This window comes from Lacerta agilis, chromosome 13 (assembly GCF_009819535.1).
Source record: "Lacerta agilis isolate rLacAgi1 chromosome 13, rLacAgi1.pri, whole genome shotgun sequence".
Lineage (NCBI taxonomy): Eukaryota > Metazoa > Chordata > Lepidosauria > Squamata > Lacertidae > Lacerta > Lacerta agilis.
Window position 1 is genome coordinate 26058985 of NC_046324.1, and position 26064 is coordinate 26085048.

General features: G+C 44.0%; 1 protein-coding gene across 4 annotated transcripts in view; it reads right to left on the minus strand.

Annotated features, from left to right (window-relative positions):
• The window catches only part of UACA (uveal autoantigen with coiled-coil domains and ankyrin repeats), a 47099-nt gene that overhangs the window by 15129 nt on the left and 5906 nt on the right, over nucleotides 1-26064 (minus strand). For 3 of the 4 annotated variants that reach the window (XM_033167755.1, XM_033167754.1, XM_033167753.1), the window contains exons 2-4: nucleotides 5220-5353; nucleotides 1524-1612; nucleotides 955-1019 (exon numbers count right to left, since the gene is read on the minus strand). In XM_033167755.1, the coding sequence (XP_033023646.1) occupies nucleotides 955-1019; nucleotides 1524-1612; nucleotides 5220-5353 (288 nt within the window). Of the gene's footprint in view, nucleotides 1-954; nucleotides 1020-1523; nucleotides 1613-5219; nucleotides 5354-9735; nucleotides 10270-26064 lie in introns of those variants that run through there. The other variant, XM_033167757.1, reaches the window with a different exon arrangement.

Here is a 26064-nt window from a genome sequence, read left to right on the forward strand (position 1 = left end):
TTTCAAGAAACATTTAAGTAAGATTCAGTTCCAGAATGTTAAACGTGCTGTTCAGCTTTGCAAATCTATTATTATTATTATTAATTTATTAGGTTGTTTTTTAAAAAACAAAAATAACTCAAAGTGACTTACAACAATAAGTAAATCACACATGCATTAAAACCAGCATAAAACAAAATGGGGGGGGATCTAAAATGCATTCATATTTTTAAAATAAAACATCCCATCTACTGAAGGAGGCTAGAGATAATTAAAAGAAAGGAGTCAGAACATATAGAGGCTGTGCTGTACTGTAGATATCATACCTAACCTAATAATCTGGGAGGCATAACAAAGGAAGAGTCAGACCTTGATCCACCCAGCACAGTATTGCCTACACCAGCTTTCTCCAACTAGCTGCCCTTCTGGTGCTTAGGATTCCCATCATTGCTAGTAACAGGCTGGAGCTGATGGAAGAGACAATGTAAGAACATCTGGCTTTGGGAGCCTAGCCTACACTGACTGGGAGTGGTTCTCCAGAGTTTCAGACAGCAGCCTTTTCCCAGGAGATGCTGGGTGATGAACATGGGAGCTTCTGTATGCTGTGAGCTATGGATCCTTCCCCATAAATCTTTATGAAACAGAAATCTTCATACACACAGAGGAATTACCGGCTTATATCTATCCTAGCACAAAGACTCTCAGTTTTTTGCCTGTTTCTTCAGATTTCTTCAACATCCCAATTTGAAAATAACAAGGTTCAGGGTGATCAAAACCTTATTAGATTGTTGGCCATTCCTGCACCAACATTTGGGTTAAGGTGTCCAAACAGCGGCAGCTATCACGTGATGGGAATATTTCAAGGGACGACACACAGAGAGAAAGGGAAAAAAGCTTTGCTGTCACGGTTTCCCCTCACCCCCTACCCTGCCTTTTACATGCAACACTTAAAACAATTTGTCAAACATACAATACCTGCAACAATTTTTGCAGACAGAGTGCATGCCCATATTTCGCAGCGAGGTGCAGACCGTTCCTTCCTAGAGAGGTCAAAGTGACAAGGAAATGCAGAATGGAATCATGAAAGACAGGCCAGAGCATTCATTCAATGTCTACCACAGACCCATACACACAGAGACAGGTTGTGTGCTGCACATAGCTTGAGTTAAAATACTGACCATGATGTAATTACTGTATTTTATACATCAATTCACCAGGGATGGAAAGACAATGGATTATTTTAAGTCAATCTACCTTGAAGAGTGACCCAGTTTATACCCTTCCATGATGTCTCAACTTTCCCATGGCTGCCAACAGCAAACCCTCACCACAACCCAAGGGATGTAATCGGCAAAAAGGTGGGTGGGAACCCAACAGGAACACTGATACACAACTAAGAAGCTAGTTTACAACAACCCCTTTCCATATCCACTCAGCAGGTTTGAGCAATACATGAAAACATTTGCCCAACACCTTCGACAATCTCTCTTTAGGAAGATCTTATCACAGAGACAAATCCTTTTATTTTAAACAAGGACTCATACCTGCCGCATCAGTAGCTACAATGTCAACCCCATGTACAAGAATGGCATTCAGACAATCAAGATTCCCTTTGGCAGCTACAACATGGAACCTGAACAAAGTAAAACAGGAAAATGTCTGTGTAATGTTTACATATACAAGGTTACAATTAAAATGTTGAAGTGCAATCCAACGCTATAAAAATACAAAAGCAGCACAGAAAAGCAGAGAATAAAAAGAAATACAACAAATAGGCTGCTGGGATAGCTCAGTCTGGAGAGCATGAGACTCTTAATCTCAGGGTTGTGGTTCAAGCCCCACGTTGAGCCAAAGATTCTTGCACTGCATTTACTCTTAGCCTAACCTGCCTCACACGGGTGTTATGAGGATAAAATGTGGAAGAAGAGAATTATGTACACCACCTTCACCTCATTGGAGGAAAGGTGGGGTGCAAATGTAATAAATTGTTGTTGTTGTTGTTGTCGTCGTCGTCAGGGAACTGTCCCCGGCTCAGCGCAGGGTGGTGCAAGGGCTCTCGGGATGCTACAGAGAGCCTCAGCTCAGGAGCTGGAGAGCCAAGGCTCTGGGGATGTTGGAGAGACCCTGCACTCCTCTCGCTCAGCGGGTGAGGAGGGAGACACACTATTTCCGCCGCCCCAAGTAAGCAGAGGGGTGAAACAAAAAGAAGGGAGGCGGAGATTTCGTATACCGAAACTTATGTTGGGGTCAGAACTGGAAGGGGCCACTCCCGGATTCTGCAGACGGTCGATACAGACACGAAATTTTTAGCTCTACACTGTACAATGTACATAGTATGCACAATAAAACTACTGAAGAAACGGCTGGAGTTTTGCCTGGTTTCTCATGAGCAAACACCCAAGGACCTTACAATCATCATCACCACCACCACCGCTATCTATCTATCTATCTATCTATTTCCCACCCTTCATCCTATGATCCCAGGGAGGTTACAACATTAAAACACAACTATAAATATAAATGAGATAAGTAAATGTGAGCTGAAGTCTCTTAGAGCCCTTGGGATCTATTAGCTTCTGGGGTGAACCAATTTAATAGGCCACCACCCTTATAGAGAAGCAAGAGGAGGCTGACAGAAATTTAAACCTCAACAGGAAATGGCCTTACCATGGCAAAAGCCTTCTTTAAACACACACACACAACCATCCCACATTCAGACCTCCCCATCCTCCTCCTGCCTCACAGATAAAACCAAACCAAGCGTCTCCTGCTATGTCCCGTGGGCCAATAACGTGTTGGGGCCATGAAGTCCTGAGCAGCTCTGGATCTGGCGGCACCCGAAGGACACTCATCCAAGGGGTTTCTGAATGTCTTGGTCTCAATGTGCAGTGCAATCCTACACATGTCTAGTCTGAATTAGGACCTTTTGGGATTCAATTTACTCCCGGGTTAAGCGACTAAAGGACTACAGTTCAAATCTTCCAAAAGCAGAACAATCTTTTAGAACAAGCCTTCTGATAATAGAATGGCAGAACAAACTGCAAGAGTTTGCTGAAATGGCTCAGTTAACTAACAGTCTCAGAGGTGGATCAAAACAAAAGTTTCAAGAAAATTGGGCTAGATATATGTTCAGAAATAGTAGGGGTCAGATAGTTATGCCAGCTTTTCAGTAACCTTGGAAGTAGAAAGAACAATATGAATTGAAAATTGGGTACCGGTTGATATTACGTTTAATAAAGATATATAAGAAGACATTCAAATGTGTTGAACTACACTCATAGGTAAGAGTGAATTATACGGTTGGGCTTGATAGGAAGTCAGATGGGTTTGGGAAATTTGTTGGTATTGTATTTTTTTCTTCTTAATTTTTGGTTTTTTTCCTTTCCTTTTCTTTCTTTCTTTTTTTCTTTCTATGTTATTTCTCCTTTGCTTAATGATACGATATTTTTGTTTACTTTATTTGTATTATTATTGCTGTATTTGTATTTTCCTTTTACAAGTGTATTGAATTTGCAACCTGTTAGGGGTACCAACAAAATTAAGCAGATACAGTAATTGTAACTGTTTCTTATTTTTAATTTTTTTGTTTGTTCAAAACATTTATTGTACATTTATGGTAAATATTGTATATCTGATAACTGAACAATAAAATTTTTTTCACAAAAATAAAATAATAATAATAATAATAATAACAACAAATCTTTACCCAGATTGTATTTGGGATTTGAATTGGTTTTATGTATGTACTGTTGTTGTTTTAAACTGTTTTTGTATTTATAATTGGGTGATTTCTAAACTTTTTTATTTTTGCAATTTCTTTAACTGTGTTAATATACATAACTGTTGTATATATGCTATTTTGTAAATTGCTTTGGGATGCCTCACAGAAAGCAATTCACAAAGTAAATGAAGAAGAAGAAGAAGAAGAAGAAGAAGAAGAAGAAGAAGAAGAAGAAGAAGAAGAATGTGCAACGGGTAAACCCTAATGGAAAGGCAATCTTTGAGCAGCCAGATAGAATGTAGGTTAAACCTGGATTTCTGTTTTTCAGTTTGCTGAGAATGCACAACCTCAGAGATTTCTGTAATTCTCAGCAATCCTTACAACAGCCCTGTGAAGCCGGCCATTGTTATCTCCATATTAGAATAAAGGGGCTGAGGTGCTGGCTTGCTCAACACCAACTAGTGAGCTCATGGCTAGGCTGAGAAGCCACATCTCTGGGTGTTGGTTCCAGATAGTGAGAAGCTGTGCCTGAATGCCTCTGACCTCCGGCTTTCATCTTGGAAACTCTTGGGGGTATGCAGGCTGTGACCTACAACCACCCAGACAGAGTCACTCACCACAAAGCATCCAATACAAGGCTCACAGAATAACCCTAGCATTAAATGTCCTCACCGCTTACCATTTAAGACAGAAAACAGCTTTGTGCAGTAACTTGAGACTGCCATTCAAAACTTCTCCGGATTGGCTACTGAGAAGCTTCTGAAGTTACCACAAATATCTCCCCTTTTATTAGGTGCGCACACAGGAGTTCAGAGAGTGAAACAAAAAGGGAGCCGGGAGTGGGACAGGCACCACACAAGTAATACAAACCGCATGGGAAAGACCCAGGCCTTTTATTCTAATCCGGAGCAAGTTTGGAACCAAACCACAAACACACCCTGCAACCTAGACAGATTTTTCTGAATCAACTAGGCAGAGACCACCCAATTACTTGCTTCTGGATCAGCTGCATATTGCTGTGTCGAGGGGAAAAAATCATCTCAAGCAGCTTTCATAGTGCCTTCCAGTTGCTGTTGGACTACAGCTCCCATCAGCCTCAGCCAGCATGGCCCAAGGTTGGGGGTGGTCAGAGCTGTAGTCCAGTAACATCTGGAGGGCCCCCGGGTTTCCCATCCACTAAACCACATGTTTACACAGTTCGGCATGACATCCAAACATGCCCTCTATGTGTGGAAGCATAAAATGCTCTTCCGCAGGATGCAGGTCCCAACAGCTTTCTGTTTATTTAAAACATTTCTATGGCACCTTTCCAAGGCTCAGGGAGGCTTACAGGAAATAAGCACTAGGCAGATAAGAGCCAACAGAAACAACAGTGCCCCTCTCAAAAATTTGGAAGGGGCCAGGAAGATCAAAGGCAAAAAAGACACATCTAAGCAGCCCTCCTCCAAGGGGTGGGTGGGCTACAAACTTGGTGGGAGGTGGGCAGAGCAGCTGAGGTCAAAACTCCACTTCTACTCACGCAGATCTTCCTTCCACATCGAGTTTGGTGGGGTTTACGCCCTTCTTGGCAAGGACAGACGAGATCTTCTCCACGTCACCCCGTTCAGCAGCTTTCATCAAGCGATCATCGTACTTGTTCCAGTCTGCAGTCAACTGTTCAAAGAATGCAAGAGAAATGTTTTCAGTGTACAGTGGTGCAAATCCCTCAGAAATACGAGGGGAAATGCCTGTTTCCCATAGCGGATAAAGTGGGGTAGGGGGAGAAGTGTTATTCATCTGCCATTCATGTAGCTGGAAGGGAAAATCCCTTAAGAAACGGGAGCCAAGGAAAGCTGCTTCTGGGCTTTAACAAAACAAAAAGCTGAAGGAGCTTGGTTTCACATATTATTGTGTCAGTTTAATACGGGAAGTACTTAAGAAAAATCCAAACACTGAGAAAACCATGAAGGATTCATGCCTCTTGCATCCCACTATTTACTGGCATGCAATGTTATTCTCATGAAATGAGATAATAGGATATTTGCAGCACCTTTCTGCAGTTCAATGCATATTTGAATGTGCTTACAGATACAGAAGGTCTCAGCTCAATGGGCAGCTTCACTTAAACAACGATCAGAGGAATGGGTTACCTTAAACACAATCAGGCTTGGTGTGGGGAGTGTTTTGGCTTTTTCGAGCCTAATTGCTAGAGGGGAGAAGTGACCTTCTTGCAGACTTCAGCTGGGGAGGCAAAGTTAGCCCTCCAGCAAACCACCCTCACTGCACTCTCTCCAGAAAGATCACCTCTCCTGCAACACAGTTAGGCTTCAACAAGGCTTTCTTTTTTGAACTGAATCTTACATAGCACACACACCAAGCCAGCGGTGGTGCTGTGGTTAATGCTGGACTAGGACCTGGGAGACAGGGGTTCAAATCTGTATTCAGCCTTGAAGCTTGCTGGGTGTCCTTGGGCCAGTCACTCGCTCTCAGCCTAGCCTACCTCACAGGGTTGCTGTGGGGATTGAACGAGAAGGGGGAGAACCACATAAGTCACCTTGAGCTCCAGGGGAGAAAAAGGTGGGAGATAAATGCAAAAAATAAACAAACATCCCAGTTACATCTAATTCTATATACATGCGCACACACTTAAAACTCTCGCATGCAATAAATAGGTTTTTTCCAAGCCTAATTGTGGTGCAGAGGAAGTTTTCAGAAGAGGGGTCACAGCTGGGGAGAAGACAGTCAACCCTTCCCAGCTGCAACCCACTTTGAAAATGCCCACCACCAAATTGTATTGCTTCTAAGGGCGGAGTGTGTGTGTGTGTGTGTGTGTGTGTGTGTGTGTGTGGAGAGGCGGTAAGGAGGGAGGTTTGCAGGTGGTGTGGGGAGGGCCCAGGGCTTCCTTGCACCCAGCCTGAGGGCTGGCAATTCACCATCCCTGGCGTAGATAGAAGCTGATAGGAAAAGCATCTTCCTGCCCAAGATCGTGGAGAGTCGCTGCCTGCCACAGCAGACAATGTGCTAGGTCAGAGCTGGGGAAGATCTGTGGCCCTTCAGTTAGTAGCTGGAGTCATGAGGGTTGTTGGGGGGATTTAATGAGGAGAACTATGTATACCACCTTGAGCTTCTTGGAGGAAAAGTGGGATAGAAATGCAAATGAATGAATGAATGAATAGGATAATAAGCCAGACCTCCCACAAAAAAAGCTTTTTCCTCTATTCCTTTAATTGTATGAGAATTCTAGCTTCCGGTAGAACTAATTACAGTTCTTCTAAAACAGAAGGAGTCTATGGTATCATTTGCACACCAGTTTAACCATCAAGAGGCCCTTTCTGTTTCCAGAGCCTCCTTGCTCTGGTTTAATTGGCAGGAGCGTTCAGTTTGGATTTCCAGTCAGGCCACCTCGGTGCCTTCTCAGAATAGAAACTAGGTTCTCCACCCCATTTGGCATTTCTTGTTTTTAAGACAGACAGAAAGAAAAAGTATTGCAATCCAAAACACTCTCTTCCCCTACTTCAGCCCACCCACGCCCAAGTCCTCCTTTCTTGCAAAAGGCTTGCATTTCTACACAAAGGATAATGGCTACATTTAAACTGCACAGGAATGTGTTGTTTTTGAGGTTCTCCCACTTCCCATCTCAACTGGGTGTGGGCCTATTTCATGTGTTATTCCTCTCAACCTGCAGATTAAATCTCTGCCTGAAATGAAAGCAGTATCTTCCTGCCTATGAATGGCGGCATGTGTGGTTTGCTCTGGAAATGTACAGAAGAAGCCAATACTAATGCCCACTGCAGCTTCCTGGCAGGCACAGCTAGACCACAAAAAGAGAGAGAAAGTGCAATCCGTAGTGTCATTCAAACACTGCAAGGCACCTGCTTTTTTCCAGTCATTTCTACGGAAAGACAACTTGCAAAGTGACCCAAATGAATGTGGAAGCAATAATTTAATTTTATTTTATTTGCCTCCCACTACACAGCAAGCAACTGCATCCCACAGCATGTTTCTGCCTGTAGTGTCACATGAAACCACAGTAGCACAATTTCGGCATGCACCCCACTAGCTAGCAGGAAATCCATCACCAGAGGGAGAAATAGCAGTTGCCATACCAGCAGCAAACGCTAAACTGGTACCAACAGCAAGAAAATTCTAGCCACTCACCCCCTGATATGCTAGTTTTCTACATTCAGGAAGCTTCCAAATACATGTTGCCATTCAACAGTCCACCCAGCTACCTTGTTCCATGTACATATAGACCAGGCTTTGCTCAACTCATTCCCTTGCAAATAAGAAGCTACTTACAATTAGGGCTGGGCGATATCTGGTTTTCAACATCACAATACATCACCAGCTAAATATCACAATATCTCAATATATATTGTGATGTTATTTCAATACCGGTATTTATTGCACAGCCCGATTTCCAAATCTATGAACAACAATATTTAAATCTTTCGCCTCCCAGCAATCAGATTTAAAAACTTGTGCACACAAATATTCCCTTGGTATCAACAGCTTCAGAAAGGCATACCGGTATTTGAGGGCACAGTGTCCCACAAGTTGGTCTGCATGTGCATGTACCTTTCCATCTAGAATTGGGGCTGCAGCAAGACTCCGCGTTTGCATTTGCTCAGAGTCAGTAGGCAAAAACTGCACAAAAGCCAATGGACATCATATTTGATTATCCCATGGCTAATTCTGGCCTGTATGGGATTATAGTGGTATGGGGAGAAACCTGCTTTCATCTCTCAGCCCTTCAGTCTTCAGCCGCTCCCTTCTAGGGCTCTTCAAAAGAGCAAAGGCAGCAGCACTGACCTACTGAACCCTTTCTGGAGTCATCAAAATCAAAACATCCAGCATCTGAAGGCCAAACGAGTCATTTCAAAAGAAAAAAGCATGGAGCTGAGGATGCTTATGTTACGCTGATTTTAATGCATGTGATTTTGGGGGTGATGGGGGCATCTGCAGGGAAGCGTGGGCAGGTGAGTGGCACTTAAGCTGTTCCCAGCTGGCCAATTATTGCCTGCAAAACCTCTCCCAGAAAATTCTCAAATACCACCACCACTGCGACTCTAAAGCCACAAGTCACTTTGGATGGAGAAGAAACAGCCTCACCTGGACCACCTACAGGGAAGAAATGGCAAACACTTGAGGAGCTAAAGACCACAGGCCCTCCAACCCAAGTGCCCCATAGCCCCCCACATTTCTCTCATTTATTTCAGAATTGGGACCAAGCACTTGCAGCAGAAATCAAGTCCTATTTGGCTTTGAAAAAGCCTGATAAATCTTTTCAAGGAATCACAAGCAGGCACAATTCAAAAAGAAGAAAGCAATTGGAAGCACCATTTCAGTCTCTTCACTTTCTATATTCCTGCACATCTGTGTCATTGACAAATTAGCAGAATTCTCAACGACAAGCATTTCTACTTAGCATAAAAATATGCTGGGCAGTGCTGGTGCAGAACGCAAAAGTGATGCATCCCTTTCCAGGAACTGAAATAAATGCTTTTGACCTCTACCCACTCCCTAAGCATCCTTGACATTTTTAAGTTTAGGCAATTAATGTTTCCTTTCACTGAAAACTTAAGAGCCCACAAGTGCTCCAGCATGCTAAGTATATAGAAGAACTAGAATGGTTTTGTCAAACATTCCCAGTTACAGTTAAACAGATAAATACGTACACCAATAGAAGCTCAAAGTGAAGCCCTGGAGGGCTGCAAACAGTGTGTCAGTCACAGATGTAAGGTTCCAAGACGGAATAAAAGTGCGATATAAAGACAACAGAATTACAATTTAAAGGATTTCAAACATTAGAAGCCCAGCAACTCCTTCTGAACAGAAATCTACCATAAAGAGTGCAGCACCGAGATCGTCCATCTCTTCAATTCACCTGCTGCCTATTGCACAAAAAGGTGTAAATTAATAGAAATTCTCACAGAGAGTTCTAAGTGGAAAGAACACTACAACAAGCAGATATTGCTATTCAGGCCACATCGAGTAGGAACAAGGCAAGCTGTGGCAAAAAGTTGAAAGCTGCTCTGCCGTAAGACGATACCTACTGTGTTTTTAAGGGCACAGGAAAACCAGCAACTCATTCTAGAGTTCCCGAGTCCTGGCTGCCAAGAGTGAACAGCAAACCCGGCATTCAGCTACAGCCAGAGTCCAAGGGGGCTGCCCAGTGCAACCTGATTTTCTGCTGCCCTTCTGCATTCATCTTGGCCCTTCTTCCCTTAGCTCGGATCCCCTGACATGCTGTCTCCGTCTTCGGGGTCTTCTTCAGACTTCATCACTCTTTAGAAAGACAACTGGGCAGCTTCTAGGGACAGGGCTGTGCCAAGTGCCACCGTCCCTTCCAGCGGGCTGTGCCAACTGCTGCAGCTGCCCCTGCCTGGCACTGGAGGAGGGGGATGCCCGACACCAACGTGGCTTTTGTTTTCACTCCTCCTGCGCCGTAGCGCCAACTACTGCCTCTGCAGTTCAGACACAGTAAATATTGCCCCGCTCCAAAATATCCTGTAAACAATATGCAGACAGTCTCACACCAGTCCAGAGCTATTTTTTGATTTGCCCGGTACTTGATAGCTGAGCGATCGAAAGAAATAGCTAATAATATATCCAGTGCATGCTCAACCGGTGAGTAATACGTGACGGCCACTGCCGGCCAGAGAGGCAAGAATGTGCACAAACTGCTCGCACCACGAGCGGGCAACATGTGCTACTGACCCAGGCACTGCGCTCCCTCTAAGAAGCAAATACAGTATGTTGTGCCCAATTAGCTTTCAAGTGACACTTTCCAAGGGAAACTAAGCCACTGTAAAATAGGGCATGATCAGTTCTACCAGGGACCCCTGTCATTAACCAGTACGGGCTCCCAACAGCTTAAGAGCCGATCGCAGCTTTGTAATCATATGACTGCATCCAGCAGAGAGGAATGCAAGAGTCTATTTTGACAAAAGCATCTCAGATGTTTATTTAGAAGACACACGTGCCCCTGCTTTTCTAAAAAAAATTAATTAAATAAAAAGAACTCTCCTTTTACAAGCACGGACCCCATTCTGAAAGCCAAGAAGGTTTCAGTTTACTTTTGCTGCCAGGCTGTCTCCTTGCTGGCTAGTTGAGAAGCCCCATGGAGGTTTGTCAAACCATCAAATAGACAACGCAGTGATTAACAGGGCTAGGGATGCGGTGCTCCCTTTTCTCCTTTTCAGTTTTAACAAGGAAGGCACACTCTTAAAATGCCATCTTTAGCACAGTTGGATGACACCAGCTTTGAATCTTCCAGATCAAATGGTCCAAAGGGAGCCCATGAAATATGCAGGGGGGGGGAACCTCCAGACGATTAAGACAGAGGGACTGAAAATACAATTTGCTGAGGTGACCCTTCTTGGAAAGTTCTAATGGTGGCTCAGAGGTCGGCTGGTGGTCTACCAGAGCACATTTGTCCATTCAATAGGTGAACTCCAGTTCCTCCTTCCCCCGCACCCCCATAAAAGACTCATGGACAACAACATTCAGCATTTTAAAATAGAAGGATCCCCTCACTCATCCCCAGCCACAAAATGCTTGCCTAAATAAGGTCTTGCACTGATACCACTCTGGTGATGCTGAGTTGTTCAAAGCTGGGAACAGCCATTGACAGCTTCTTTGGTTTGCCTCAGTGCTTGGCTTCAGATAAGCTACCCCAAAGAAATAACACTTGAGACACTGCAGCAGCAGATCTACCAGGTATGGGCAGGTGAGCTAACATTACCGCTCCTTTTTCCTCAGTGGGTATGCATGCATACTTCATGTCAAAAGCACTTGGAGACATAGATGAATTGTTGGCCTTGGATCTGGCGATGCAAGACACAGGGGAACTGTTGGCCTCAACCAACACTCCCCTCAGCCTCCATTCCACCCATGCAAAACTGCATGGTTGCAAAGGCTGTTGTTCATTTTCTACAACTGAACTCGCTTCCCTGGCAAGGCAGAAGTGCATCCACTTCTCATAACTCTGGACTGTGAAAAACATTTAGATATACGGAACCTCAGCTGTGTAAGTGGTTGACCAAATAACCTCAAGCCCGATTCCAGCTGTATGGATTTTTATTTTTGAATCTGGGGCTGGTGGAAGCAAGATGCTTGGATTGAAAAATTAGGTTGAATCTGGTTCCTGTACGCCAGAATAAGGAACACAAGGAATATTTATAGTGAGAGGAGTGAAGAAAGTCTGCAGGATAGATAAACCAGACACAGTGCAATGGGAATAAGGAGTGAAGTAATTGCTGCAGACCGAGGCAGTGATTTTTTGGGAGGTGGGGGATAAATCACAAGACATGCTTCATCCTGACCAGAATACAACCCAAGTTGGGTATCTCCTGCAAGTTTAAGTTCTTTAACCACTCAACCCTGAAAAATGTGAAGGAGTTCATTAGTCTTGTTAAAAAAGTCTTTTAACTACCATGTCCAATGGAGCTTACTCCTAAGACAGTTACCAGTAGTTACTGAAACCACCTCACTCCTGCTGGTGGGTTTATTCTCCTTTTAATGCTTGACAAAGGTTGTGCGCCTTTTTTATCTGCTGCTGTTTCTTTTCTGCCAGTTGTTTTGTTGCTTTTATTACTGTTAGCCATTTTCAGCTTCTTTTTGAAGAGAGTGAGATTTAAAGATAATAATAATAATACAGTACAGAAAATCATAACTGCTGACAATGCTATACATTTATACTGTACTATATATAAGCAGTGTTAGAAACTCAGGTACACAAGCTAGGTGCCAAATGGCACCTTAAACTAAGGCCACGGTCGCTACAATGGAGTGTCTATTTGGCAAGGGGTTGGATGATCCTTGGGGTCCCTTCCAATACTACAAATTTACGATCTTAGAACATGTCATATCACTGAAAGCTAACATGAAACAGATTATAAAGTTTTGCAGACACCCACAATGCATCCAATGCAGCCCCTGTTGTTTAAAAGGGGTAAATCCTTCCTAACTTGTTTGGTTTTTGAGAGCCTACATATAAAAGACTTACAGTACCTTGGAGTAAAGGTAGAAAGAGGCATTTGTGGTATGTAATGTACAGTACCAAGAGCATGGATTACTCTTGCAGACCAGGGTAAAATGAGACAGGATGTTCTTAAATTACCAGCGGAAAGGGCATACAGCTGCTGTGAACACAGAGAATTGGAATCACTGGGTGCTACCAGCAATAAAGGCTATTAATAGTTTCTGCTGCTTCTAAGGAGTTTGGAGTTTTCCAGTTTCTAGATTATCCAAGCAGCGAGGATCAAGGCCACCACTAGAATGGACCCATTTCTTCTTTCATTCTGCAGAACTCAAGTTTTTGTCAAGTTCTCTTACAAATGGAGATGGCCACAGGCTAATAAATCCTCAAGCATTTGCTCTCAACTTGAGAAAAACAGCACCTGCCTTACAAGGCTTACCAACTGGACTGGTAAGGTGATCTCTTTTGCAGTTAATGACTCATGCCAAATGAGAGATGGTGGTGATCACTGAATGCCAAAAGAAAAGGGTGACAACAGAAGTGTAACCTCCTCAGCCCCGCATACCAAATCAAGTGCTAATCTCTGGCCTGCAGTTAAGGTAATGAGAGGTCTCCCTCTCAGAAAAGCCCCAACACAGATGCACCCCAGTCAAAAGGAACTACTTGGTGGGGGCTTCTGAAGTCCTCTTACAGTGTTTGAAAACTGAATTGCTAGTCCTCTGTCACAATCATTTATCTCTGAGTCACATACACCGAGGACTGTTACAGCTCTAATTCTAATGGAACCTTATATAATCACAGAACTGAAGTGTTGGAAGGTACCCCAAGGGTCATCTAGTCCAACCCCCTGCAATGCAGGAATCACACAACTAATAATCCCTAAGTGATGGTCATTTAACCTCCGTTGAAATACCTCAAATGAAGAAGCGTCCACCACCTTGCGTTTCTCTAGGTCACAAAAATCTGCAAAAGAAGTAAGAAGCATAATCTGCCAGCACAATTAAATCACGCTAATGTTTTGATGTACTCTTATGGGATTTTGGCGTAAGTGGTGGTACTTATGCTTTGCCACCACATTGTTCCAAGGATTAGACCACACTTCAGAATCAGGTTTTTGCTCACTGCATGTTATCCAAAACTCTGCAACTGGAATGTATCCTGGCACCAAGTTGGAATGTATCCTGGCCCATGCGCCAAAATTTGCCTAGGGGACAATTCTGATGCTGGAGACTCTAAATGGAGCAACTGTAAACAGGAGAATCATGGGACATTCCCAGATTATTCCAGGGATTTCTATGAAAGATACATATTGTACTTCTTATGCTGGAATTCTCTCTTCCGGTCACTCACTGCCCTGTGAATTCCACAACTGATTAAGTTTCTTTTAAACTGAGTTACTTTCAGAGTTCCTGTAAGAGACATCAGACTCCCACAATCCTGGGCCAAGGAGCTGATAGTCTCTACAAAGTCAGGATGCTTAAACAGATAACTGATAAAAGTGGCATACTGTGGGATCTCAACTAATTAAAAGGAGGGGAGATGCAGCAGTGTGCTAATCTGTTCAATGACCTCTTGCCCTCAAAGCCCACTATTCTCATCAGCTTTGCAAATTTAAGCAAAAATTCATATCCAATTTTATTAAACATATTACTGTTCTGTCTTCTGATCACACCCAGGCAGCCAGTCTAACAAGACACACATCATCCAAACACAATAAAATCCTAAGTCAAACCCTCACTGGCAAGGCTGAGCAACATGACCTAGGAATGAGTAAAACATGAGTACTCAAAGGCTTACAATGAAATCTGTCAGGGCACTTATTTTCGGGGTAACATTTAATAAATCATACCCCAGATCTCCAATATATTTATTATTAAACAGAATGTAAATTCTACTTGATTCAGTGGGAGGGGACTCAAACCTCTAAGCTGTTTACAATCATATAAAATAAAGCATTTAAATAATCTATAAAAGAGTTAAAAACAGGTATTAAAAATATTTAAAAGAGGCTTAAGTTCCATACTAGTCAAAACGATATTAAAACACATGTAACTTCTATATTTCTGGAAAGGCTTGCCAAAACAAAAAGGTTTTAAGCAGGCACCGAAGAAATACAGTGAAGGCACCTGCCTGATGTCAATATGCAGGGAGGAACATTACATGGCCCCTTGCTGAAGCTAAGCAGGTCCAGGTCTGGTCAGTTCCTGGATGGGAGACTACTTGAGAACTGCAGGCATGCCACCTTGGGTTCTAGGGTGGGTGGAGGGAATTGGATATCAGCATAAGGAAATACCTACAAGGTGCAACCCGAATCAAGAATATTCAAATAATAGTGGGAATTGACTAGAACTAGCCATACTGACAAATGCCACTGTTTGTATCAAAGATTGGGAATTCACTGAGATCCGATGGAATGCTTCCATGCATTTTGAAACCCACTGTTCCCAAGATTCTTAATTTGGAAATTTGCTAAATTGATTGATTGACTGATTGATTGCATTTCCACCCCACCTTCCCTCCAAGGAGCTCAAGGTTCTCTTCCTCCCCATTTTATCCTCACAACAGCCCTGTGAGGAAGGTGGGGCTGCAAGACAGTGAGCTTCATGGATGAGCAGGGATTTGAACCCTAGTCCAACACACAAATCACTGCACCACACTGGTTCTCCAAATGCATTGGCTGTACTTATTTATGCACGTCCCTAGCCTGCCTCACATGATGCCACACTACACACAGAAAGAATTAGCAGCAGAGGGTCCCACACTCATGCACTTGGTAACCACGCCTTGCCCCAACTATTCATCCTTAAGCGGCATTTGCTGCCAAAGAGGAACTCAGTATAAAGTGTGTATGTGGGCCATCAAGATCCCTCCCTCTACCATCGTTTTTGCCACAGATGCTCATGTGAAATTAGTGGTTGTTTGTTTACACACACACACACACACACACACAGCCTCCCCTTCCCTTTTTGCTTCTTCCTGCCTCATGGCCCAGACTTGTAGCACAAGAACAACAACGCTAGTGATTCTCCTGCCAAGACACACAGAGGCACAGGCTTCCAACCACACAGCAGCTTTTATTTTAAAACAGGCTACCTGCCAAAGTGAGTGCCTCTGTAGATGGCACCCCACCTTGATGACACTCTGGAAGCCATGCAGAAACACACACAGTGCTCAATCCAGACACATTACTTTATCATAAACACAACCAGTCATGATTTCCAGTAGACCCCACCTACTGCTGGTTGTTTGCCTTCCTCATGGGGAAAACATAGGAAGCTGCCATATACTGAGTCAGACCATTGGTCCATATAGCTCAGTATTGTTCACACTGGCTGGCAGCAGCTCTCCAGGGTTTCAGAATGGGTTCTTTCACAGTCCTACCTGGAAAAGCTGCTGGGGAATGAACTTGAGACCTGCTACATGCAAGGCAGAGATGGCTCTTCCTCTATGGGTCTTCCTCTGCTATACAGTCTCTCATTACCTCATTTAATGTGATAAATAGCTTTAATACTATCAAGCGACCAGTGGGGTGCGGTCAGTGGACTAGGGGGACTAGGCTAGTTCCCTAAATATTCCGCTGGCACCTCCTTCCCAAAGCCTGGGAAGCTTCCGCCTGGCTTAGGGAGGGAGGTACAATGCTACGTGTGCAACATCGCGATGTCACGTGCACATTGTCATCCCTGTCCCCCGGTCCCCACAATTGTCCTTGCAAGCTGAACCTCTGGCCTTAACTGTTCCCCTACAAAAAAATTCACCACACACCACTGAAAGCAACATATTGGATACCAACATTGCTCACAAAAAAAAATATTTTTCTGTGGAGTCTATCTAAGAACAGATTTGCTCTTTAAGTCACAAGTCTGCCTACAGTAGCAACAATTCTGAGAATTTGGGGGGTAAACTGGGGCAGTGGTGAAGTCATTGGCATAGCAGCAACTGGGCACAGTTAGCCAAACTGCTTGGAGTCCCAATACATGGTCCTCAATATGTCAGAATCACAGATACTGTGATATTCCACGCTAGCTCTATTCAGGCTAGACTCTCTGAAGTTAATAACTTAGGTTAGGACCTGAATACAACCCATATAGTCCTAGACTGTGCCACAAGTGGAGATGAGGGATGAACAAGCTATACCAGCCTTCATGAAGCTGGCTCCCTCCAGATGTTTTGTACAACAGCTGGTGGGAATTGTGCTTACAAAAGATCTGGAGGGCACCAGCTTGGCAAAGCCTGAACTACACCACACCAAAGTGTTTGCAGGGCAGATAAACTCAGAATGGCTTAAGGCAAATGAGTAAATCTTTACAAGTGGACACGGAAGGAGGGGTGGGGAGGAAATGGAAGGGTCACAAGCCAATTGGTCTTGAGGAAAATTTGCTTACACATCTGGAAAAATATGCATCAGATCCTGGGAATGAACCAAAACTCTCCAATGAAGTTTCTTCAAACCCAAGCCTGCCTCACCCAGCATAGACAGGTCCCCTTGGAAAAATATTTGGGGAACTGCTTTTTTCTTATCATTAAAGCTACATTCAACCTAACTCACGATTTAGCCAAAGGAGGAGAGCATTCCAGGAAGATTAAAACACCACAGGAAGAGACTGACCTTCCTGTTACATGTGGGAGGGACAGCCTGCTCATTCTCAATTAGCTGGCAGCTTTCTCGGTTTAATTGCCCAGCTCATAAAGTGTGTGTTTTGCAAATGTCAGAGTCTTCACCAAAGTGGGGTGGAAGGAATAAGTCTTGTGGCACCTTAATGATTAAGGATAGTCTGCCATCAGTCGTGAGATGGCTTCTCGAGGGTAGAATAAATTCCAAGCAAACACCCACAAGCAACAGGCCGAAGCACTTGCACACACTTCTACTCTTCCAGCAGGAAAAAGAAGTTTGAAGCTTATGTTTAGTTTGCAAAGAAACAGGACGCCACTGCCACCTCCATATACAGGCACACCCCCCCCCCCAATCTTACACACAGTCTGAGAGACAAACAAAATTAAATCCAGCTGATGTTTACATACCATCACTCACACTGGCATGAGTGCTTCATTTCCGATTATGAAATGGAAAGACAAAATGGAAATATCCCTTACAAAGGGAAACCAGCAGAGCTTAGCTGACAGATTTGGAGGTGCCTGTGATTTGCGCAGGCTGGAATACTAATGCGCATAATCCGACCTAAGAGCATCACTCAAGAGTAGGAAAGTTAGAGAATTCCCACAATGTGCATGTTTGTAAGAGGTCAGGACTGAAAATCATGCAAGCAAATAGGAGTCGTTTTTGCTAGGGCTGTTGTTTAAACCCACAAACATTACTTAAATTGCATTATTCCCTGCATTGTTTTTGACATTTTACTTCCATTGACATGCACTGAAATCAATTGTGTACATTTCAGCCACAGCTGGCAGAAAGATGAATAAGATATGTTTTAGTGAAAGCAGAGCTGTAGTGGAATAGAAACAGTGCTTATTGGGCCAGTCACTGCCTCTCAGTCTAACGTACCTCACAGGGTTGTTGTGAGGATTAAATGAGAACTTGGGAGAAAGAACTATGTATGCCACCTTGAGCTCCTTGGAGGAAAAAGTTGGGCTATAAATGCAATTTATTACATTTATTTTTATTATTTTTATTTTTGTTGTTATTGCAATGAACACAGCACGGGATGGAGATGGCTGTCGCCTTACATCCCTATGCAAATAGTCAGGTAAACCTGAATGTAGTGCAAGTGCAGGCCAAAGAATCACAGGCCTAAGCCTGCAGCTATCCACTGAGCATACAAAACTGCCTTACAGGAAGTCAGGCCTGTATCATCTCTGGCTAGCAGGGTTCTCAAGTAGAGGAAAGTTATTGCCAACTGTGCTACCTAAGGCTGTTTTTCACTGTGGATCAGCATTCCTTAATCTGGTGCCCTCCAGGAGTTTTGGATTACAACTCCCCAGCCAGCATGGATACGGGAGTCCTATTCCAAAACATCTGGAGGGCATCAGACTGCTGTGATGTTGGGGGGGTTGAGCCTGGGACTTTCCCTATGCAAAGCAGGTTCTGCTCCACCAGTGAGCAGCTCTGGCCCCTCCCCTGCTGGAAGAGCAAGGACTTGACAGTGTACTCTAGAACTGTAGAACAGCAGGTTTTAGATTAACCCTCCACCCTGTAATTAATACAGGCAAGTCTTGACACATTTAACCACTAACAGCATTTCATTCAAGGCACACATTTTTCTTCTCAGATGAAGTTGCATAAATGTCCACTCCCTATATATGAAAAACACACAAACACACATCAGTAAACAGTTCAGTAAAGTATGCTTCTGAGCAATAGAGCATGCTGAAGTAATTCTGAAGCATGGAAACATGGCGTTGCAACACGCAGTTGGGACTCCAAGAAGAAATCTACAACTTGGCCATAATGATTTTGTTCATCAGCAGATCTCCTCAGTTCTTTTAAGCAAAGCTGGAGATCAAGCTGGAGATCAAACATTCTCTTCGGCTGCAATGATAGACTCTGCAGGGAAGCTGCCACTGATCTGCCTTCAATTGGGTTAAGACTCCTGAGTTTGGAGCAAGGAGGGTTATGTCCACTATCACTTGTTAGTAAAATAATAGCTGTGCAATTTGGCACAGAAGATCATTGATCCAGCCAATAGCAACCAAGACCCCACACATATCCGCATAAAATCCATATTCCCATGAGCAGCGCAGAGTAGGGAATGCTGGAGGAACTGGGGGAAGGGGGTGCAGTGGTCTGCATTCCACAGCTAGCTCATTTGACCTGCAACTCCTAATTGAGTTCCACACTAGAACATGGTCCCTCTCTGAAATCCACACCCCACCAAATTCTAGGTGGTCCAAAATCCATCTTTAAAACATATGGTTTATTTCTCCTACAGATAAAAATAGCTTGGAGCTGCTAGAAAGTGTGCAGCTGCTCCCATATGTGATGCAAATGGGACCACAAGTTCCCGTAGGATTGATGCGACATACAGGTAGTAATGTCCCTTCCTATGAAATTGTATGGAAAGTTTCCAATTTCATAGGGAATTGGTAGTCCTCTGACTCCATCTTATTTCAAGCAAGAATCAGCATACATTTATTTTTTGAAAAAATATTGCTATCACACTGAAGTGGCTTATGTCACAGAAGCAAAACAACAAAAAATAAACACTTTGCTGAGGCTTGTTTTAAGAAAATAAAATAAAAACCAATACCAGATGTTACAAAGAGCAACAGTGTTACAAAGAGTGTGGCAATTGCATGAGGTTTCTGGCCCTTGAAGTAAGCAATTCCTCCTACAACACCACCACCTTAACTACTACTCCCTTCCGATAAGTTATAAACCAGGATGGCAACCAAGGTGCAAACCTATGTAAACCGTTTGCAGGAAAGCTAAGGCTGTCAGTATAGTCAGTATCAGATGCTCAGCATTATGTTTGCTCTCAAGAAAAGGGCCACCTTTCCCTTTCATCTGATCACATTAAGGGTCAGCAGAGTCTCCACAAAGCTGTTTGTTGAAGGCAAAATCTGAACAAAGGAAGGAAGCTGCCCACTGAATGCGCTGATAACCCTGTGCCCCAATTCAACTCCACAGCCTCCACACCACCCCCACCCACAACTGATCTGGGGAAATACCTGGGGAAATTTAAAAACAGAGCTGTGATCAGCATTACTGTAAACTTAATAAATTACATCAAGGGTACCAGTAAGTAGAAGGCAGATTTGGATCTACTGGTAGATCTCTTGGGAGACTTGCAATAGATCAACATGGGTTGCTGACTCCCAGTAGCAATAACAAAAGGACCTTTTCCACCCAAATTAGGCTGCCAAAATGAAGAAAGTGAATTAGGAGCAGCTTTTTGTGTGTGTGAAAGAAACGACCTCAAGTCTGGTACTGAAAAGAAATTTCTATACTTGGAGGCACTCTGTTCTTTTCTTCCAACCATCTTTTGCACCCACCTCTGGTTGGTGGATCTTGGGGTTGTAGCAGACAAGTACCGGTAGTAAATCTGGCAAACCAAACCTAAACTGCCCATTTCTCAGTTACATTATATTTATATTGTCATGGAGCAAGCATGCCAGCAAATGTGAAGGCTGCTTTTTAATTCAAGGAGTACAGAAACATCAGCATGGGAATCTTTGTTTCAAAAAAGGAGGTAATAACAGCATTCCCATAGTTACACACTGGGTCTGGCTTTCTATGACTACAGACACAGGATGACCTCGGATTGCCTGAACGTTGCTAATTAATGAGTGATGCAAGCTTATGACTGGTAATTAATCCAGGCACAGAAGAAATTGCAGCATGCAATAGCCAAAGTCTGATCAATGAAATGGAAAACTCACATAGCAAGAGCCCCTCCTTGCTTCTGCTGCTGTGTAAAAGCTGTATCAGGCGGGTGGAGTCATGGGTCTCAAAAAGTACTTTTGCACCAAGATACAATTCATGGGGCAAAATCCAGTTGTGATTTAAAAAAAAACTGCCCAGAAAGAAGACCTACCTTTGGAGCAAAGTTCAGCAACTGACAGAAAGGCTAACTTCAGTGTGCAGTCAGATACTGCCAAGTCCGACTGCGATGAAGAGGCTACATTTCTCTGAGTTGCTGGCATATTCTAGGAGGAAACTGTCCTCCTCAAATTTGTTCTCTGTGTTCCTCATTTCTGGCCTAAACACACAACACTTCATCTTTCACTATCCTGAGTATATGCAGATTTTCAGCATCCATCTCAATGGGCAAAGCTCTGAGTTCTGCCTGCATGAATCTCAACGTCAATCATTAGCCCTTATCAAATAAGAGTTACAACCATTTACTGTATATAGTTTATGACAGTTCTGAATTTTTCCCTGTCTGCCTTCCTTTTGAGGGGATCCATTCTAGCCAAAATAGGCATAGCAAGCCAACTTGATTCCCTGGTTTGCAGCCTATTCCAAATTGAAAAGTAGGCTGAGAGCAAGAGTTGATTGACTTGAGATGTTACGAAATAAGTGAATTGCCTTCCTAATGCAACAAGACCCAAGCACTTCCTACACACCTCATCTTCTCACTTTACACAACCAAAATGTGTGTTCTCACAGACACACAGTGGGCACAACCCGAGCACTATTTCATGTGCAAAACATGCAGACACACATAAAATGTGCCACAAATGCCTCAAGGAAAACCCTCCTTAAGCGCTCATATTTTCGCCCATATTTTTGCTCATTTGAATCAAAACTGGAGATAAGTTTGAAGAAAAGAATGCTGAGACAATGTCTAATTTCATGGTACAGGTTGTATGTCTACAGTACTGACTTGCATTGGTCTGGATGCCTTGGGCAAGCAGCAACAATTTCCAGACAACAAAGCAAATGAGTTTTTGTAAATACTGTAATGACTGATGTATGTGGTCAGGTAAGCTAATAATGGGCAAAGAAGATCCCACCCATTTGGAGTCTACACTAGCCATGGTTCAGTGGGTATGAATGTGTCAAAACAGCCTTGAACAACAGGTTCCATAGCAAAGTAAGTCTGGCAAAATCTTTAAAAAACAAGCTGCCTCTAAAGAACGAGTTTGTGTGTACACAAGTGCTTTTAATTTATTATCCACTCTTCACCCTAAGGGTCCCTGAGCAGGTTCGAAAGCTCCTCCCTCTAGCATATTTATTGACTCACTCTAAAAGTCACAAATTTCAACAGCTTGCCAAAAGCCATCCATCACCTTCCCTAAATGGATTTAGTCAAGGGTGCACAAGTGGCTTTATTTTTCTCTGACCATAATCTGATGAACATTTAAGGTTCTGCCTCAGTATAGAGGTTGATATGTTTTATACCTCATTTTAACTTAGTATGTATATGCATAAGTCTTAATCTAAAAGACAGGGGGAAGGGTAGCTTGCTAAGCTCTACTGTTGCTTTCACAATCACAGTCAGCCCAATGTTAAGGTTCCCAATACCACTTTTTCTCCCATATATTAACAATCCATAACACCAAGAAGCAAAAACATGTTCTAATTATGAACGCACTTCAGTACAGAGGCAATACACCTTGTTCCATTTTCACACCTTCATTCATTTCCATATTATTACTTATTATTATTGAAGTTATATACCACCGTATACCCGTGGGTCATATAACACCTTTTGCAAGAGAAATGCACTCACTTCATCAAGTTTGTGAGAGAGGTTGCTCTATTCCTATTTTATAAGAGCAGCAGGGAAAGAGAACTGAGGTTAGACATGGACTTACGTGCTACCTCACAGCAAGAAAGCAACAGAGCTGCAAAGTTCCCCTGTGACATGAGCAGCTCCAAAGCCTCAGCATCAAGCTGTTCCAATGATGGATGGGAGCATCATTTTCTGGGGATTGGTCAAAGACTACCAACAATTTGAGAAGATTTTACTGAAGGAGAGACTGACACCAAACACAGCAGACTAAAGGTGTGTGACAGCCACCACCAGCAGCTAATTAAAAATACGGGGGGGGGGGGGAGAGAGAGAGATGCACTCCAGAGTTATGGAGCATGAAGGAATAATTATAGATTATCTGTCATGCAATCAAAACAAAAAACAACAACAAAGTCCTCAAACAAATTATTCAGCGCCTTCCTCTCAGACCCCAACACAACACATGACCTCAATCTCTTCCCATGTGAATTCACCCTGAGGTGCCTCCCTTCCTGATAACAAGAGCGTGGTTTTCTGACATGCCAAATTAAAGATGACTAATTAGCATGTATCTTGTTAGGTATCTCACGAGTCTTGTCACTGTGATGACAACCAAAGTCATTAACAGGTGCACAACTCTACCGTGAAATTCCAGTACTTGCCCTGAAGTCATCAAGGTTTGCCTCACTGGCCTGCCTACTTCACTTCTCACAGACATTAATGTGAAGTAATAGACACACAAATGGATTCAGGCCTGTGGATCAAACACATCAAAGGTTCTCAAACAGTGGTCATAGACCACTAGAGAACTGCAAGCTCCCTTTAGGTGGTCCTGGGAAAAGTTGTGGAACAACTGGATTTCTTCTTCTTCTTCCTCTTCTTCTTTGATGACTTACAAGACCATTTAGAGCTGGGACCAGATTATTGAACAGGCTATGGCCCATGATTTTCATACAACAGCACTAGCGCAATATGGGATTTTCATCACTCCACCTCAAGTCTAAATACAGAAGCAGGAAAAATGTTGCAACTGACAAACCCAACTTCAAATAACTTTTGTTCACAATAAGAGGTACATTAATCACATTAGAAAAGGCAATACTATGATTATTAAAATACTAGTTAAACATGTGCTTTGCTTTGCTTTACGGAACAAAAAAAAAGTTTCTTAAGTGGTTTGCTGAGAAAAGTTTGAGGACCAATAAACAACTTTAGTTCCCTTTCCAATGTATATTCAAAGTAAGCATAATTAATCATTTTATGGCTGCTGTCCCAAATCTATATAGTTGGAAGTATGTCTGGCTGGAAGCAATGAAACTTATTTCCAAGAATACACACTACAGCAACAGTTTGACTTCACCCCCAGGGACACACTCCATTGTCTCTTGAGACAGATGGATGCCAACAACACACTTTGGGCTGAGATACAATAAATCTTCATCTTTTGTGAAGTCATGTCAAACTTAATTAAGATAATGTTCATCATGCCTGTATCCATATTTTTTTTTTTAAAAAAGCTCTTAAGATATTTTCAGGGGGGAAATTGAATGCACAAAGTGTTCAACAACTCACTTTGGTGCTTTCACGGGAAGCAGTTTAACCAAGAAGCCTTTTTAGTTCACTTGGAGAGCGGCTGAACAGTTTCCCAGATGAACTTATTTTCAAAAACATGACACACAGCTTTCCATCTCTTTTGCTCTCACAGAACATTTCCTGGGTGCTCCTATTTCAGCTTTGCTCAGCAAGTGCAGAGGATCGCTATGCAGGGGAGGCCTTCCCAACTGCACGTAAATTCTGCCAGCACCAGCATCAGGAGGAGGGCCAAACTCATTCAGCTTTTTATTTGTGTGTGTGTGACAACAAATGCAGAGCTTATGTTGCCCTGGAAAGTGCAACCCATGCAACAGTGAGAGAGAGAGGGAGGGAGAGAGAGAGAGAGAGAGAGCGCTGTGGCAACTGGATTAAGGGCGAAAACTTTCCTACCTCGGGATTTGGATCTCCATCCTCCCCCACAAAAAAAGAGGGCGAGGGCGGGGGCTTTGAGAACAATATGTCAAAACAAGGAAGAGCGTGACCTTGCTGCTGCTCCTATTGTCCCTCCCCCCATTCCATTTTGTGGGTCACATATTACCCCATTTCCCTCCCTCCTCCAGACGACCCTCCAACTACCTCCCTCGCTGTATCCCCTGGAAAGGCGGGAGCGCCCCCTCCCCAGTTCTCCACACTTCCCCTTTCCACCCCTCTGCTCCCACTTGCCCTGAGGCTGCCCCTCCCCCTCCCTCTCACTTGTCCTGAGGCTGCCCCTCACTCTCGCCCCCTCAGCGCCCCCCCCAGCCACTCACCCCCCCGAGGCTGCCACCGCCTCCCGCTACCGACACTTCCTGCTTCCTCAGGCGGGACTTGAGGCTCTTCATGATGTTACTGCCGCAGCCGCCGCTGCCCCTCAGACTTCGGGACAGGACGACGCTCGGCGCCGGCGCCCCTTTCCTCGCCCCGCCCCTCCACCCACACCCGGCCAATGGGAGGCGGCCAGGCCCCCGCTGCAGCCATTGGGGAGGCGGATCCGCGGGGAAAGGGCAGGACTTCCTTGGTCTCCTTCGGCTAGCTAGCGGCTCCCCGAGCGAGGACTCCGCACCTGGGTCGGGAGGGGCGGGGCCGGCCAGGTGCCTGTGGGGCCACGCCCCCTAGGAGAGGAGGAGGCGGGAGGCTCGGCAGCTTTAAAAAGGGCCGCGCGGGCTCTGCGCTGGAGGACCGGCAGCTACAGCCGACCGGGTGGGAGGCAGGTTGGGCTCCCCTCCGCGCCCGGCATTCCGCGGCCGAAATAGCCGGGAATCTATGACGCATCGAAGGGTCGCGTTGCTAACTATACTTGATCTGATAAAGTTGATCATCTTTTCTTGGACTTTGCTATTTTAAAAAGCTTGCCCCCTCCTACAAATTGTGGCTACCTATGAGGCTCAGGGGAAATTAAAAGGAAGGACTTATTGATACAGCACATGGTTAAACTCCGCAACAAAGTTCCGGAAGTGGCAGTGGCCACCAATCGAAATGGCTTTAAAAGAGAATTAGACAAATTCATGGATGGAGGAGAGAGCTATCGATGGCTACTAGCTGGGGAAGCTGTTCTCTGCTACCAGAGTTGGCAGCAGAAATGCTTCTAAATACCGATTGCAACAGGAGGGGAGAGGGCTCTTGTGGGTTTCCCACAGGCATCTGGTTGTCCACTGTGAGGCCAGGATGCTAGACGAGATGGACCACTGGCCCAATCC